Source organism: Hylobates moloch, unplaced genomic scaffold, assembly GCF_009828535.3.
Source record: "Hylobates moloch isolate HMO894 unplaced genomic scaffold, HMol_V3 SCAFFOLD_12, whole genome shotgun sequence".
In the NCBI taxonomy this organism is placed as follows: Eukaryota; Metazoa; Chordata; class Mammalia; order Primates; family Hylobatidae; genus Hylobates; species Hylobates moloch.
The window spans coordinates 51,406,740-51,424,175 of record NW_026652287.1 but is presented as its reverse complement, the minus strand read 5'-3'; the positions used below and the strand labels follow the sequence as shown (position 1 = coordinate 51,424,175).

Here is a 17,436-nt window from a genome sequence, read left to right as displayed (position 1 = left end):
AGGAGAGAGACATAGGACACACAGATTGTCCTCAGAGCCTCCAGAGGGAGCCAACCCTGCTGACAACCTCATTTCATTATTCTGGTCTCCTGAATTGTGAGAAAATCACGTTCTGTTGTTTTAAACCTCGCAGTGTGTGGGAATTTGTTACAGCAGCCCCCAGGAAACTAATAGCATTCGCCTATTTACTTTGTTTACTGTCTGTCTCCCTGAGGGCCACGAATTTTGTGTTTGGTTCATTTCTGTGAGCAGAAGCAGGCACAGAGTAGGTAATAAGTACTTAATATGTGCCAGACGCTGTTTTAAGTGCTTTTACATGGTTTCATTCGTTTCATCCTTATAGTGAGCAACGTTTTGGAGCAGGCACTACTATTTACAGGGAGCAAACTGAGACCCCGAGGGTCGTGGTCAGGATTCCAACCTACTAAATGATGTTCCCTGGATAATTACAGAATCAGAAAACTAGGAGTCCGAAGGGCAACATCAGGCACGTCCCAATCATCACGAAGCTTCGAGTTCTCTCTCTCGACTGCAAACGAAAGGCATTAACTGGCTTTGCCCACAGCGTGGAGCCCAGGAGACAGACGAAGGTTTCACCTGCGCACGCGTTTACCCACAATGCACCCCGCGTCTGCGCGCGTTGCTCCGCCCCCTTTTGCATTACAAGCCGCGGCACTTTACGGCTCTCTTCCTCGTTCCTCCGGCGGGAACACGGCCCGCCCCGCCCCTTTCGCCCAGCGGGCCCCGCCCTACTCCGCGTGGATTGGTTGACCGCCCTTCGAGCCCGGTGCTGACTGGCTTGCGCCTCTGCCACTTTCTTTCAGCTTAGTGGCGCGCGGCGCGGCGACGACCGCCGGGAGCGTGTGCAGCGGCGGCGGCGGAAGTGGCCGGCGAGCCCGGTCCCCGCCGGCACCATGGTGAGGGCAGGGCGACGGCGGGGTCTCACCGGGAGGCGGGAACAGCGGTCGTTGGGAGCCCTGCGGGCGGGCGCTGTGGGCCGGGTTGGCGCGTGGCGAACGTAAGGTCCGAGCCTCGAGTCCCGCCCCCCGGCACGAGGCTGGGAAACTGAGGCCAGAGACTGCAGGTGGCTCTACCACGTTCGTGTCTGGGATTTAGGGTTGCACGGACTTGTATCCACAGTACAGTGGCCTCGCCTTAGTTAGTTTTCCCAGTTTGCAGGTGGAGAAACTGAAGTAAAAAAAAGGTGGGGATCCGCCAAATGCAGCAGAGAGTTTTTGGGCAGGGAAGGGGTCCCTTACTCTTCGGGCCCAGTCTGACCTCCCTGATTGAAAACTAGAGTGCTGGGAAGTAGGGGGCCAGTCTGAGTTGTGCAACTTAGTTTTAGGAATTTCAGAGCTTGCAAGATGCTAGCAGCACAGCCTCCTAGGCCTCTTGTTTTCTGGCTGAAAAGCAGGCCTGGTGCTGGAGTGTGGTGTTTCTCCTTGGGTCAGATAACATGTCATTCCAGCGGAAGGGGGCGTTTTGAGCCAGGGGTGGACAAAGTACATCCCCCCAGTACAAAGAAGGAAAAATTGCGGCCCAGGTCTCTGCAGGGCCACATTGTTTATGATTCTGGAAGTTCTGGATCTGGGCTAGAAAGTTCCCGTGTCCGCCAGTGTGCAAATCGGAAAAGGAATTCAGAGCTGGGAGTTTCCTGGCCCATCAGCATCTGGCCGTTCTTTTTTCAATGAGAGAAACCAAGGCCCTTGTTGGGGATGTGACTTCCAGACTCTGTGAGACAGTAGGAGATTCAGTAACCAGGAGGGTCCCCCAGGGGTGGCTGCATCAGAACTGTGGATTAGTGAGAACTCTCCCTAAATCCGGCTGGTCAGTGTGTAACCACCCAAAGGGTTAACCTTGCCTGCTTCCTAGACAGAGCCGATTTATCAAGACAGGGGAATTGCAATGGAGAAAGAGTATTTCACACAGAGCCAGCTATGCAGGAGACCGGAGTTTTATTATTGCTCAAATCAGTCTCCCCTGAGCATTAGGGGATCCGAGTTTTTAAAGATAATTTGGCGGGTAGGGGCTCAGGAAGTGGGGAGTGCTGATTGGTTGGAGCTTCCTGAGGTTGGAGATGGAGTCATTGGCGCGGGGCGGGGGTTGAAGTGAGGTTTTCTTGCTGTCTTCTGTTCCTGGGTGGGATCGCAGGACTGGTTGAGCCAGATTACTAGTCTGGGTAGTGTCAGTCAAGTACAGGGTCTGCAAAATGTCTCAAGCACTGATCTTAGATTTTATAATAGTGATGTTATCCCAAGGAGCAATTTGGGGAGGTTCACACTCTTGCAGCCAGAGGCCGTATGACCCCTAAATGGTAATTTCTAATCTTGTAGCTTATTTGTTAGTCCTATAAAGGCAGACTGGTCCCCAGGCAAGAAGAGGGTCTTTTCGGGAAAGGGCTATTACCAATTTTGTTTTAGAGTCAAACTATAAACTAAATCCCTTCCCAAGGTTAGTTGGGCCTATGCCCAGGAATAAGCAAGGACGGCGTAAAGGTGAGAAGCACGATGGAGTCAGTTAGGTCTGATCTCTTTTCACTGTCATAATTTCCTCAGTTACAATTTTTGCAAAGGCGATTTCAAGTGCAAGGATTCAGAGAGCCTGTCCCTCTCTGCCGTGTACTTAGAGGGCAGAGTTGGCATGTAAGACTGGGCAAAGCTGGAAGGATCCATCCCTGTGTTAAGTTTTGTGGAAGCAGGATCTTCATTTTTCTTCCGACTAGATTCCCAGTGTGTAGAACGGTGCATGGGCAAAGTATGAACTCATTCATTCAGCCCCTTCCCACCTTCTGAACATCCAGTGTCCTGGCTGTCCAGCTGTTTCCTGGAGGAGTGGCCGAGAATGGACAAGGCATCACAGGATACACACTTCCAGTTCCCTGTCATCAGGGCAGGGCCAGAAGGAGTGGCCTAGGTTAGCAGCGGGGATAGGCAGTTCTGGACAGCTTCCTGAATTAGGAGGCACTGGGTTTAGATCCTTGTGGATCTAGACCTGAGAACCAGATTCCAGATGCTCCAAGAAAGCCCAGAGAAAGGAATTCTCTTTTCTGAATTTTCTTGTGACCTTCCCTAAACCAGGGTGGGGCCTCTCCCATCACACTTGGCACTTTTTTCTTTTTCTATTTCATTTTATTTATCTTTTTGAGACAGAGTCTTGTTCTGTCGCCCAGGCTGAAGTGCAGTGGCGCAATCTCAGCTCACTGCAACTTCCACCTCTCGGAGTGATTCTCCTACCTCAGCCTCCCAAGTAGCTGGGATTACAGGCACGCACCACCACACCTGGATAATTTTGTATTTTCAGTAGAGATCGGGTTTTACCATGTTGGCCAGGCTAGCCTTGAACCCCTGACCTCAGGTGATCCACCCACCTCGGCCTCTCAAAGTGCTGGGATTACAGGCGTGAGCCACTGCACTCTGCACTTTTTTTGTTTTTCGGAGCTGAGCTCTCACTCTGTCATCTAGGCTGGAGTGCAGTGGCACAATCACTGCAGCCTCAACCTCACCGGCCCAAGTGATCCTCGCACTTCACCTCAGCCTCCTAGGTAGCTGCGACCACAGACATGCGTCACTAAACCTGGCTAATTTTTACATTTTTTGTAGAGACAGAATCTTGCTGTGTTGCCCAAGCTGGTCTCATACTCCGGGGCTCAAGCGATCCTCCCACCTCAGCCTCCCAAAGTGCTGTGATTACAGGCGCAAGCCACTGTGCCCAGCCTCACCTGGCCCTTTGATACATCTTCTTTTAAGATTTTGAGGATCCACTCCTTCCTCTGACCTCTTTCTCCAACAGAGTTTGGAGATGAGGATGTAGGAGAAATCAAGATATATGGTCACAGCCCCAGGCCATTGCAGCCTTGGAGGGCCTGGGAGTCAGGCAGCTCCCTGTCCCGCAGCCACTCCTTCCCTTACCTGTGGGGTGGGGCGAGTGTTCTGCCTTCCCTGCATGCTTCCCTGGGTGGTGTGTGCATTTTTCTCGTGTATTTATTCAGCAAATATTTACCGAGTCCCTCTCATGTGCCTGGCCTTGTGTTTGGCCCTGGACAAAGTCCACACCCACTTTGAGTGTTCCAGTCTAGCGAGGGACACAGGTAATAAACAAGGTAATTAAAGGCTGGCTGCATCCTATGATGGAAACAAACACCCATGAGGCAGAGGGTGGCCATTAAGAGGGCCTGGCCAAAGGAGGTGACGTTTTAGCAGCCACAGGAAGGTCTGGGGAAGGTCACCCCAGGCAGAGGCAATAGCAGAAGCAAAGGTCAGGTGGCAGGAATGGGTGTGGCGGCCAGTGTGGCAGAGCCTCTCTGCCCTGGCTCTATAGCCGGCCTCGGGGGCATTGTGAGCTGGTCTGCACCAACCCTATTTGGGGTTTTTTTTTTTTTTTTTTTTTGAGACAAAGTGTCACTGTCACCCAGGCTGGAGTGCAGTGGCACGATCTCAGCTCACTGCAGCCTCTGCCTCCTGGGTTCAAGTGATTCTTCTGCCTCAGCCTCCCAAGTAGCTGGGACTACAGATGTGCGCCACCATGCTTGGCTAATTTTTGTATTTTTAGTAGAGATAGGGTTTCACCATATTGGCCAGGCTGGTCTCAAACCCCGACCTCGTGATCCGCCCACCTTGGCCTCCCAGAGTGCTGGGATTACAGGCATGAGCCATGGTGCCTAGCCAGTCTTTCTTTTGTTTTTTGTTTTTTTTTTTGAGACAGTCTCGCTCTGTTGCCCAGGCTGGAGTGCAGTGGCGCAATCTTGGCTCACTGCAACCTCTGCTCTTGGTTTCAAGCAATTCTCCTGCCTCAGCCTCCTGAGTAGCTGGGATTACAGGCGCCCACCACCACGCCCAGCTAATTTTTGTATTTTAGTAGAGATAGGGTTTTGCCACGTTGGCCAGGCTGGTCTGGAACTCCTGACCTCAGGTGATCTGCCCGCCTCAGCCTCCCAAAGTGCCGAGATTACAGGCGAGAGCCGCCGTGGCTATCCCACCAGCTCTCTTTGTTTCTCAGATGTTCTTTCTGCTGCTTTTTGGATGGGACTGCAGGTGACAGGCAAGGAGGCTGTGGGTCCTCCCAGGCTGTGCTATTGGTCGCTGAGACCAGGTGGTGGCCCGAGAGGGTCCGTCACCAGCATGGAAGGTGTGTCTACAGGCCACCTGCTGACAGTAGGGCATCTGCCTCTGGGCAGCTTTGCCAGGATCTTGCTGGATGTCCCTGGGCAGGTCACTTCTGCTGTGGGCACTGGCGCCGCCTCTGCAGAATGAGAGGTGGGCCTTTAAGGGCTAGCCTGATCTCTGCCCCTTCCCTGGTGATCCAGGAGGAGGTCCGAGGTCCCGTTCCTGTTACGGACTGGAGAAAGAAAACAGGCTTGCTGAGAAAAACTCATGGCTTCTTCACAGTAAAGGGCGACCTGAGCATGGGACCCATGTGCTAGTCTGTGGCTCCTGTGTTTTCTTTGTGGCTGGTGGCACCCAGTCAGACGCACACCCAGCCGCCCGCAGCCCTCCTCCCCTGCCTCTCCGAGCAGCTGCCCCAGGGCCACATGTCCCCTTCTTCCCCCTTATCTGGCTCTTCCAGGAAGCCGGTGCAGGAAGTGGGCTTGGGCCTGGCTTCCTGCTGGCACCGACCTCCCCTGGGCAGCTCTTCTCAGGAAGGGGCTGTGGGATGTAGGAGTCCCTCCCCAACCCCTTCCTTTCATCGGGGAGCCACCCCGCCAGGGTTGAAGGCCATTTCCGGCCTCCACAGGGAGAGGCCTTCAAGTTCACACCCCCTGGAAAAGCAGCCACCCTGTGGATCAGGGTGGTGGCCAGGGCAGGACTCCCAGCAAAGGCATCTGGGGTCAGGGCCACCTGGAGTTCCAGTCACCAGGACAGGGCTAGGAGAAGCCTCTGTCCCGTGAGGCTCTGTCTTGTCGTCAGGGCCCCTTGGTGCTGGGGCCTTCCTCATGGCATAACTAGAACGGGCATGTTATAGGACCCCGCACCCAGGCACAGCTCTGCGTCACCCCGAGGCAGCTCCCAGTGTACGGGTTGAGTTTTCTGTTTCCAAAATGAAAGTGTTGATTTTCCCCCCAATAATAGAAATACTACATATTTGACATAATAAAGAAATTCAGTAATGATGGAAAAAAACATCTTGAAACCAGGCGTGGTGGTGCATACCTATAATTCCAGCTACTTGGGAGCTTGAGATGGGAGGATTCCCTGAGGCCAAGAGTTCAAAACCAGCTTGGGCAATATAGTAAAACCCTGTCACCACCAAAAAAAAAAAAAAAGTCTTGAAAGTTCACCTTACCTGGTGACTTCCTGTCTTTGAAAACCCAGTTCAGGGCCGGGCACGGTGGCTCACGCCTGTAATCCCAGCACTTTGGGAGGCCAAGGCAGGCGGATCATGAGGTCAGGAGATCGAGACCATCCTGGCTAACACGGTGAAGCCCTGTCTCTACTAAAAATACAAAAAAAAAAAATTAGCCGGGCGTGGTGGCGGGCGCCTGTAGTCCCAGCTATAGGCTGAGGCAGGAGAATGGCATCAACCCGGGAGGCGGAGCTTGCAGTGAACCAAGATCACGCCACTGCACTCCAGCCAGGGCAACAGAGCAAGACTCCGTCTCAAAAAAAGAAAACCCAGTTCAGGCGGGGTGATGGCTCATGCTGTTACTCCAGCCCTTTGGGAGGACCAAGCAAGCAGATCATTTGAGGTCAGGAGCTCAAGACCAGCCTGGCCAACATGGAGAAACCCCATCTCTACTAAAAATACAAAAATTAGCCGGGCATGGTGGTGCACCCCTGTAATCTCAGCTACTTGGGAGGCTGAGGTGGGAGGATCACTTGAACCCAGGAGCTGGAAGTTGCAGTGAGCCAAGATCACACCACTGCACTCCAGCCTGGGTGATAGGCTTGCTTCCCAGGCTCAAGCAATCCTCCTGCCTCAGCACCCAAGTAGCTGGGACTACAGATGCGTGTCACCGTGCCCAGCAAAGTTTTGTGTTTTTAGAGCAAGACTTCATCTAAAAAAATAAAAATAAAACCAGCTCAGATGTGGCCTTCTCTGATGGGACCCCTGCAATGGGGCCTGGTGGTGTCAGTCTTGGGCCATTTGGGGCTGCCCTGCAAGGCATGGGCTTGTGCATGCTTCAGGCAGGACCAGGCCAGCTCTGTCTCCTCCTAGCTCTGTAGTACTGGGCAAGTTCCTCGGTTTCCAAGCTGTAGTGTCCTCAACTCCATACACAGAGTAACCTCATCAACATGGATGCATCTCAGAGATACCAGTTTGAGCTTAAAATACAAGCATTAGGGCAGGCGCGGTGGCTCATGCCTGTAATCCCAGCACTTTGGGGAGCCAAGGTGGGTGGATCACCTGAGGTGTGGAGTTTGAGACTAGCCTGGCCAACATGGTGAAACCCCACCTTTACTAAAAATACAAAAATTAGCTGGGTTTGGTGACGCACGCCTGTTGTCCCCAGCTGCTTGGGAGATTGAGGCAAGCTGCTTGGGAGGCTTGAACACGGGAGGTGGAGGTGGCAGTGGGCCGTGATCGTGCCACTGCACTCCAGCCTGGGTGATAGAGCGAGACTCCGTCTCAAAAAAAAAAAAAAAAAAAAATTGACCAGAGTGTTTAGCACCAAGAGCAGGTGGTGGCCACCTACGGGAGTAGGGAGGGTGTGTGAGGCTTTTCTTCCTAATCTAAGAGGCAGGTGTGTGTTCCGGGGCTGGGCAGAGTAAGGAAATGGCATTTCCGGTGGGGGGTGATTGACACGCACTCCTGTGCCCCCTCAACCACACCGCACCATCTATGAGTTGTGGGTGGAACTCAAGACCAGAGCTCCCAGGCGCTGGTCAAACAGACAAATCATGTGGCTTTATTTGCCTTTCAGCTTCCCTTGTCACTGCTGAAGACGGCTCAGAATCACCCCATGGTGAGTACTCAGTGTTCCGGGACAGCCTGTTTGAGAGGGGGCAGCCTCAGCACAGGGGCGGTGGCTGAGCAGACAGCTTCCTGGCCTGCCTGTCCACCAGCATGGCAGCTCGCTCCCTTCTCCCTCCCCAGGAGCGTCCACACTCCTGTCATTTCTGCTGCTTATAAGAGTAATACATACATACTTATTAAAAATTTAATGGGCCAGTTGCAGTGGCTCACGCCTGTAATCCCAGCACTTTGGGAGGCCGAGACAGGAGGATCGCTTGAGCTCAGGAGTTCAAGATCAGCCTGGGCAAGAAGAAAAAATTTAGCCAGATGAGGTGGTGTATGCCTATAGTCACAGCTACTCAGGAGACTGAGGCAAGAGGATTGACTGATCCCAGGAGTTTGAGGCTGCAGTGAGCTATGATCATACCACTGCGCTCCAGTCTGAGCGACAGAGTGAGACCTTGTCTCTAAAAAAAGAAAAAGAAAATTAATGAGGTGGAAGAAACACTTGAGCCCAGGAGTTCAAATCCAACCTGGGCAATATAGCAAGACCCTGTCACTTAAAAAAATAAAAAGAACTTCAGGTTGGGCGTGGTAGCTCAGGCCTATAATCCCAGCACTTTGGGAGGCTGAGGCTAGAGGATGGCTTGAGTCCAGGAGTTTGGAGACCAGCCTGGGCAACATGGAGAAACCACATCTCTCCATAAAATATAAAAATTAGCTGGGTGTAGTGGCGTGCGCCTGTAGTTCCAGTTACTTGGGAGCCTAAGGCAGGAGGATCACCTGAGCCTGGGGCGTTTGAGGTTGCAGGTCGCTGGGTAAGAGTGAGACCCTGTCTCCAAAAAATGATAATATTGGCTGGGCGTGGTGGCTCATGCCTGTAATCCCAGCACTTTGGGAGGCCGAGGTGGGCAGATCACGAGATCAGGAGATCGAGACCATCCTGGCTAACATGGTGAAACCCCGTCTCTATTAAAAATACAAAAAAATTAGCCAGGCGTGGTGGCGGGTGCCTGTAGTCCCAGCTACTCGGGAGGCTGAGGCAGGAGAATGGCGTGAACCCGGGAGGCAGAGCTTGCAGTGAGCTGAGATGGCGCCACTGCACTCCAGCCTGGGCGACAGAGCGAGACTCCGTCTCAAAAAATATATATATATAATATTACATACTAACACTTCAGTTAAAGTGCACAATTTAATGGCATTTGGTGCAGTCACAGCGTTGTGTAACCACCACCTCTACCTAGGCCAGAACATTTCCATCTCTTCAAAAGGCAACCCCGTCTCCATCAGCAGTCACTTCCCAGCCCTAGCCCCTGATGAGCACGAGGCAGCTGCTGTCTCTTTGGGGTTGCCTATTCTGGATATTTCCCATGCATGTGAACGGAGACCATGAGGCCTTTCGAGCCTGGTGGCTGTCACTCAGCACCGTGTTTTTGAGGTTCATCCACCCTGTGGCCTGTGTCAGTGCCTCATTCCTTATAGCCAGACGATACTGCGTGGAGCAGATACTTACCACTTTTTTTTTTTTGAGGCGGAGTCTTACTCTGTCGTCCAGGCTGGAGTGATCTGGGCTCACTGCAAGCTCCGCCTCCCGGGTTCACGCCGTTTTCCTGCCTCAGCCTCCTGAGTAGCTGGGACTACAGGTGCCAGCCACCATGCCTGGCTAATTTTTTTTGTATTTTTTTTAGTAGAGACAGGGTTTCACAGTGTTAGCCAGGATGGTCTCGATCTCATGACCTCGTGATCCGCCCACCTCAGCCTCCCAAAGTGCTGGGATTACAGGCATGAGCCACCGCGCCCGGCCTACATTTTGTTTATGTGTTCGTCTGCTGATAGGCACCTGGGCTCTTTCCCCTTTTTGGCTATTGCGAATAGTGTCACTGTGAATGTTCACGCACACATTTTTGTACGGTTGCCAGTGTTCATTTCTCTTGGGCAGATGCCTAAGTTGAGTCATTTAAAAATCGCAGCCTTGGTGGGAGGCCAAGGTGAGTGGATCACCTGAGGTCAGGAGTTTGAGACCAGCCTGGCCAACATGGTGAAACCCCTGTCTCTACTAAAAAATTAGCTGGGCGTGGTGGCAGGCGCCTGTAATCCCAGCTACTTGGGAGGTTGAGGCAGGAGAATCGCTTGAACCTGGGAGGCAGAAGTTGCAGTGAGTGGAGATCACACCATTGCACTCCAGTCTGAGCAACAAGAGAGAGACTTCATCTCAAAAGAAAAACTCAGCCTTGGACTGAGTGCGGTGGCTAATGCCTATAATCCCAGCACTCTGGGAGGTCAAGACAGGAGGATCACTTGAGCCCAGGAGTTTGGGACCAGTCTGGGCAACAGTGAGACCCCACTTCTATAAAAGGAAAGGAAATTAACCACGTGTGGTAGTGTGCGCTTATAGTCTCAGCTACTAGGGAAACTGAGGTGGGAGGATGGCTTGAGCCCAGGAGGTTGAGGCTGCAGTGAGCCATGATCATGACACTCACTCCAGGCTGGGCAACAGAGCAAGACCCTGTCTCATAAAAGACACCAAAAAATCTCAGCCTTTTCCTAACAGCAGCATATCTTTAAAATGATGTGCTACTTATCTTTGTTCTCAAAACATACCAAAATAGATGAGTAATTATTGCAGTAAAAAACAGCATTTGTGGAACACCAAAGCCCAAGTATCTGGTGTTGTGTGGGTGCCTGCCAGGACCAGCCCAGCTGTGCCCACCTGGCCCCCAGCCACCCTGGATCAGTGGCCACCATCACCATTGTCTCACTTACTCCTTTAAACATTTCTGTGTTTCTTAGTTTTTTCTTTTTTTAAGACCAAGTGGCACTGTGTTGCTCAGGCTGGAGTGCAGTGGTGCGTTCTCAGCTCACTGCAACCTCCACCTATCTCAACTCACTGCAACCTCCGCCTCCTGGGTTCAAACAGTTCTCCTGCTTCAGGCTCCTGAGTAGCTGGGACTACAGGCACGCACCACCATGCCCAGCTAATTTTTATATTTTTAGTAGAGATAGGGTTTCACCATGTTGGTCAGGATGGTCTCAATCTTTTGACCTCGTGATCTGCCTGCCTCGGCCTCCCAAAGTGCTGGGATTATAGGCATGAGCCACCACACCCGGCCCAGTATCATTTTTTAATTGCACAAAGGTTGGTGTCATGATAGACTGTCTAACTGCCAGCGAAGTGTATAGCGGAGGCAGGGCCTGTAAGGAAGGCCATTTAGGGGTCTAGGAGCTGTGGGCTGAGGCCTGGAGGTGGTGGTCCGTCTCAGGGCAGAGCTACACCTCCTGGGGGACCCATGGCGCAGGACTCCAGGGCTACAGCCAACCTCTGGCCTGTCTCTCTTCTAGTTGGTGGAGCTGAAAAATGGGGAGACGTACAATGGACACCTGGTGAGCTGCGACAACTGGATGAACATTAACCTGCGAGAAGTCATCTGCACGTCCAGGGTGGGTGCTGCGCCCACCAACAGGGGTGGGATGCAGGGGGTGCACACTCAGCATCCTCCCTCCCTCCTTGGGCCTCATGGGAGGAGTCAGTGGGGGAGGCCACCTAGGACTGCTCGTCCTGCCAGGGGTCAGTCGGGAGGGACAGGGCAGGGTGGGCTAGGCCACCAAGTCCCCCAATGTGCCCTGGACTTGGACCCTGTGGGAGACTTTCCTGCTGTGTGTCCATTGGTGCCACCCCTGACCTGGAAGGACCTAGGCCTGGGGACTCCCTGTGGCGCAGGTTGGGGCAGCCCCCTCCAGCGGAGGCCCGAGCCTCCCGGACTCTGCTGCCTTTAGTCCAGCCTGGATGTTGCCTGGACTCTGCGGGCCATGGTAGTGTGGCTCTGGGATGTCCGGATGCCCAGGTCACAGTGGGCAGGAGCAGCGCCAGGGCCCGGTGGGCCAGGAGCCACCAGCCAGAGCCCAAGACCAGGAAGTGCCTGGCTGGGAGCGCTGCTGGGTCGGCCGGGACTGGAAGATGGTTCCCCTGGCGTCACGGGCCTTCCCTGCCCCTGGAATGACCCACAGAGCACTGAGGAGGTGGTCAGGGATGGTGCTGAAGGCAGCGGCTCCCTTGGACTCCTCCCACCAACCTTCCCTGACCCCATCTGTCTTGTCTCCCTGTGGGTGACAGCCTCCCATGGTATAGGGAGGAAGCTGCTGGGGAGCTTGGAGTGCCTGCCTGGGGTCACCTTGACAGGACAACAGGGCTTGAGGGGGGAGGTGCTTCTTCCTGAAGTGGCCATATCTTACCCTGACCGTCACCCACACCCGGGACTGGGCCTCTCATCAGCACAGTGGGGACAGATGGTGAGGCTGCTGTGCAGCAGCGCTAGAAGCTCTAGAAGCTGCTTGCTAGGTTTCGTGCCATGGCCTGTCGGAGGGCGTCTGGGTGGGTCCAGTCTGGCTGTGTCGGATGGTACCTTGGTGCAGAACCGCGTGCCTCCCATCTGCGGCCAGCGGGGCTCTGTCCGCTTCCAGCATTGGAATCACCAGGTGTGTTGCGTGTGTGAGCATGTGCGGTCTTGTGGACACCTCCAGGTCCTAGACATGAAAAGCCTGTTAATTCAGAGGCTTCGTGGTCTCCAGGGGTTGGTCTGGCCTCTGCCTCCAGCTTCGAGTGGACGAGTGGCTTTCCCTGAGCAGCCTGCCTCTGTGGCCGGACGGCGATGCTGCCGTCGCATGTGGCTGGGAGGAGAGGTGATGGGAACTCACATTGTCCCCATCTAAGTGGGGCCCTCCCTCCCTCAGAGGCAGGCCACAGGATACAGAGACCCTGGGCTGAGAGACCTCTGGAGCGTTGTGGGCAGGAGGCAGGGGCCTCCCTGCAGTGAGCTCAGGCCCTGCCCAGGTTCCTGCACGAGGAAGCCTCTGGGCCCTGCCTTGGAGAGCTGGGCGCCAAGCCGCCTGCCCAGGCCCTGAGCCCCCACAGAACCATAGTGTGTCCGCCCCACGAGCTCTCGAGGGGTTCCTGGGAGAGTGAGCACCCAAAGGGGCTGTTCCTCCCCGCCCAGCGCTAGGCCAGGCCACACCCACCCAGGTGTGGAGGAGAGTGTCTGACAGGAGGACCTGGAGATTCGAGTAGGTAAGGCCTTTTGGGGGCCAGAGTTAGCCAGATGAGAAGTGGGAAAACCACGTGCAAAGTTCTGGGGGCAAGCCCATGGTGTGTGTTCTGGAAACAGTAAGTTCCATCTGGAGGGAGTGTCGTCGGGCTGGGAGAGGATCGTCAGGGCGGGGCAGGATCTCCGGCCCTAGAAAGCCCTGCTGAGGTTCTTAGACCTTACCCCCAGGACAGAGGGGGCCCTGGGTGGGTTCCAAGCTGGAAGATACTGTGATCTGACTTTAAAGGGCGTTGGGGGCAAAGGCCATCCAGGCGTCGTGCATGGATCTGTCCAGGAACCTGGGTGGTGGGGCGGGGCTGGGAAACTGATACGGTAGGAATGGCCCTGGTCCCTGCTAGTCCCTCGATCTGCTAGTCCCTCGATCTGTCCCAGTGGGGGCCTCAGGGAGGCATTGCAGCATGAGTCTGTGACTTTGCAAGGCCCCCATTTCTCCAGTCTCGGTTAGCTCTCCTAAAACTGGCATTGCTGGGAGCCGCCCTTGAGCCACCCTGGCAGGACCCAAATCCCCCCATTCCCCACCCCTCTTCACCCACCACACTAGGCCTGTAGCTTGCTCACATGTCCCTGCACCCCAGCTCAGGCCCTGTCAGGAGATACTTGGATGAATGAATGAGTCAGGGCACATAGAGAGGCTTCCAGAAGTGAGGTGGGGCTGGGGCAGGAGGAGGAGTAGCTGGGCTTCGGCTGTGTCTGGTGCACAGGGAGGCCCCCACCCGCTCTGGGCTTTGGGCTGCAGGTGAAGAACCCCAACCAGAGAGAGCCCCATCCCAGGCTGGAGGGAGCCCCAGTCAGCCACTCCTGAGCCAGGCCCACTGGCAGAGGATAGGAGCCAATCTTCCTTGTGGGTGCACGATGGGGGCTGCGCCTACCACACCCACCCTTGCTCCTGGGTGAAGGATTGCCTGGGGTCAGGAGAGATCCTGCCTGCAGGGTGGACCCCTTGCCACGTATGTCCCAGGACTGAGACTGTGCAGCTTGCAGGGGTGGTACGGGGTGCAGGCTGGGCGGGATCTGCAGGGCCTTGCGCAGATCTGAGACCCCGCTCCCAGGGCTGAGCCAGATGGCCCGGTGATAAGTTAATAACCTGCTCCCCTTCTCCGCAGGACGGGGACAAGTTCTGGCGGATGCCTGAGTGCTACATCCGCGGCAGCACCATCAAGTACCTGCGCATCCCCGACGAGATCATCGACATGGTCAAGGAGGAGGTGGTGGCCAAGGGCCGCGGCCGCGGGGGCCTGCAGCAGCAGAAGCAGCAGAAAGGCCGCGGCATGGGTGGCGCCGGCCGAGGTGGGTCTCCCCTCTCTAGTGGATGTACCTGGGGCGGGAAGACAGCCACACGCGGCATCCCTCCTTCTTGGGGTTGGCCTTCTTGGCTGGTGCCCTCGCAGCACTGCCTCGGAGCCTCCCGACCCTCCTGGGCCCCCCTCCTGGTCCTTGGCCATGAGCCGAGGCCCAGGCAGAGGAGCCCCGAGACCTGGGACTCAGCCCTCCTCTCACTGCGCCTCCTGGCGGTCCTCGGGGCACATCAAGTCACCTCCCCAAGCCTCAGTTTCCCCTCGTAGAGGGTCTGGTGGTACCCATCTGTCCAGGCCGCTGGCACCTCCACTTGGGACCTGGCGTGGGGCCCTTTCCCTGCTGTGGCTCAGTCCAGAGCCAAGGTCTCCTGCCCCCACCGGAGATGATGAATTGGCATAAAATTCCATTTGTTAGGCCTGGGGGCCATCTGTAGTCCCTGCCCCTCCTCACCTCTGTCCCCAGCTCTGTGTTCTCGGGGGGACCTGGGCTTTGCTTCTTCCATCCGTGGGCACTGCCTGTGTGCTGGGCTCAGGTGCCAGCCTGGGGGCTTGCAGCACGGCATGGCTGCCCCCGGAAGGCCCCAGGCGCCAATTCTGAGTGCAGGCTCACGAGGTGGTCAGGAGTGAGCCCGAGGGAGGGGCAGGGATAGTACTCCAGGCAGGGAGCTTTGGGGATCTCAGGGTGGGTGGGGCCTCTGGGGTCCCAGGCCTGGCTCCTTCCCAGTACTTGGGGTCAAGGTTGTTGAGAGAGTGGGTCGGGTCCTACCTAGGGAAGTGGGGAATTTCTCTGGCCACTCTGCAGGAAGCCACGGGGCCATGGGGTGCAGATAGCAGCCTCGAAGTAACCCCCACCAGGCCGTGCACCCTGGCACAGCTGGTCCTGCCTGGTGAGAGGGGAAGTTGGTGGCCCAGGCCAGTGTTGGCCTCTGGCCTCTGTCCCCACAGGGACTGGTGGCCCCTGGCTGATGAGAGCCCTGACCTCTTAGATCCTCTGAATCTGGACCCCTGACCCCACCTTCATGGGGTTGAGGTCTGCAGAGTACACGGTGATTCCAGTTCCTGTTGGGGTCAGTCCTCCTGTCCCCAGACCTCCCTGGCCCACGGCTGAGCCTCCAAGCGGGCTCTGTGGAGGGCCTGAGCTATGCTGCCTGCAGCGCTGGCCTCTGGCCCCTGGCACCCAGCACATGGGCCTCAGGGCCAGCTCCTCTTGCTGGACTTGGCTCTCCTGCTGTTTGAAGCTCCAGCTTTGATTTCCTCAAGCATTCATCCAGCTAGAAAGTTCTCTGAAACGGCTCCCTAGACGGGGCTAACAGAGCTGGGGTCCCCGAGGGAGATGGAGAGGGAGGGACCAATGTTGGGTCCCGGCCTGCCCAGCCTGCTGCGTCCAAGCCTGGCCTGTGGCAGGGGTGGCGTGAAGGGGCGCCGGGCACACAGAGGGTGTGGGGACAGGCGTGCCCTGCGTGCAGCCTGCTCAGGATTACTGTAGGCGCCGCTGTAGCGTCCACTCAGTCCCTGGGGCCCTCATCTCTCGGGACCCCCCTGGGTGGGGGTGCTGGAGCCCCCTGTCACCTACCCAGTGGCCACATGCTCCCACCTCAGGGGCTTCATGGAAAATGTCATTTGTCCTCATGGTCTACCTCTATGGCCTCAGGCCTGCTGGGGAGTCCCCTCCCCTTCCCCATCCCTGGGGCTGGATACACAGAAATCCCTCTTTCTGTTTTCCTCCTGGCAGGTAGATGAGGGGCTGTGGGTGGTCCTGGAGCATGGGAGACCACACCTCAGGCAGCCCCCAGCCTGGCCTACTGCCCTGGTCTCTGCTCCACGCCTCTCCTACCTCCTCCTCCTCCAGGAAGCCCTTCTGGCTTTGCCCTTTAGGAAGCCTGCCCCAACCCCCGATGTGACTTAGTGTCCTCTGTCACCTAGTCCCCCTTTGCATCCTTGGGGGCTGGGTCTAGTCCCATAATGAGGATGCCCTGGAGTTCCTGCCTTCCTCAGATGCTCTGCCCCACGGAGGAGATCCAAAGCACCCTCAGTCCCCACCTCACACATGAGGAAGCTGAGGCTGGGGACTTAGGTGACCTGGCCTAGAGTTTCAGGGCGCTGGGATCCTGTCAGAGGTCCCACCCACCTGGCTCTGCTGCAGCCCCCTCTCTCTGTCCTCTAGGTGTGTTTGGTGGCCGGGGCCGAGGTGGGATCCCGGGCACAGGCAGAGGCCAGCCAGAGAAGAAGCCTGGCAGACAGGCAGGCAAACAGTGAGCGCCCACCCAGACCAGCCGCTGCACCCCCTCCTGCCAGGGCGGCGATTCCGCTCCACAGTCTCGGACGGATCTGCTCAGAAAGGAAGAGGCGGGCACCAGGGGGAACCCCCTTTGTGTTTTGCGACCCTCCCTTTTAGGTGAAGCCCCTTTTTCTTGCTAAAACCGGCAATTCTCTGGTTGGAAATGTTACTTGGTGTTTTTGGTTTTGTGAAACGGCCGTCCCAAAGCTGGCGGGATTCCTGGAAGAGTCTGTGTTGAAGGCATCTTTTAAGCCCTCGCTCTGGTTCTCAGGGCAGCATTTTCCAGGCGGGTTTGTTTTGCATTTCTCGGAGGCTCTCCAAGCAGCGACCAGACAGGAGTTTTTATTTTAAGCTGTTCACGCCGAACTGACAGCTTGCAGAGAGTTTCCTTGGGCGCGGCCCCAAAATTGCCTTCAAAACAAACCCGGGATGGTTGAAAGCCTTCTAACCCATGCAGGGGATGCCTCGGGCCCTGGCCCTTCGCTTCCTCTCGTGTTATGGAAATAAAAACAAATAAAACTACACACTGCACATCCACTGTTCCTTTTGAGCCTCTGGGCACACCTAGCGGGTCTCCTGCCCTCTGTCCATTGCTGGGCTCTCAGGAAATCCTCGTTCCCGTAAGGGAAGCTTCCTTTTGAGAGTTCTCACCAGGCATCAGCGGCACAGTGGGGCACTGATGTCCTTTTACAAAAGGCAAGACCAGCATCTGGACAGTGAGGGCTCTTGAGAGTCCCCGGCGCCCCCCACACCAGGTTGTCCTATAACCTCCTCCCCTCTGTGGAGATGTTAATGCTGAGGGGTGTGTGGGGAGGGAAGTCCCAGGCAGGGGCCACGCATGGTCCCCATCACCCCCTCCCGGGTGGCCTGGGCT

The 17,436-nt window shown here is 55.9% G+C and overlaps 1 protein-coding gene across 1 annotated transcript; it reads left to right on the top strand.

Annotated features, from left to right (window-relative positions):
• The first annotated feature begins 827 nt into the window (after positions 1 to 827).
• On the top strand, positions 828 to 17,086 carry LSM4 (LSM4 homolog, U6 small nuclear RNA and mRNA degradation associated). The gene is made up of 5 exons (XM_032170142.2): positions 828 to 917; positions 7,859 to 7,900; positions 11,230 to 11,328; positions 14,093 to 14,276; positions 16,449 to 17,086. Exons 1-5 carry the CDS (start codon positions 915 to 917, stop codon positions 16,538 to 16,540), a joined length of 420 nt encoding a protein of 139 aa, XP_032026033.1. The 5' UTR covers positions 828 to 914; the 3' UTR covers positions 16,541 to 17,086.
• Positions 17,087 to 17,436: the final 350 nt, after the last annotated feature.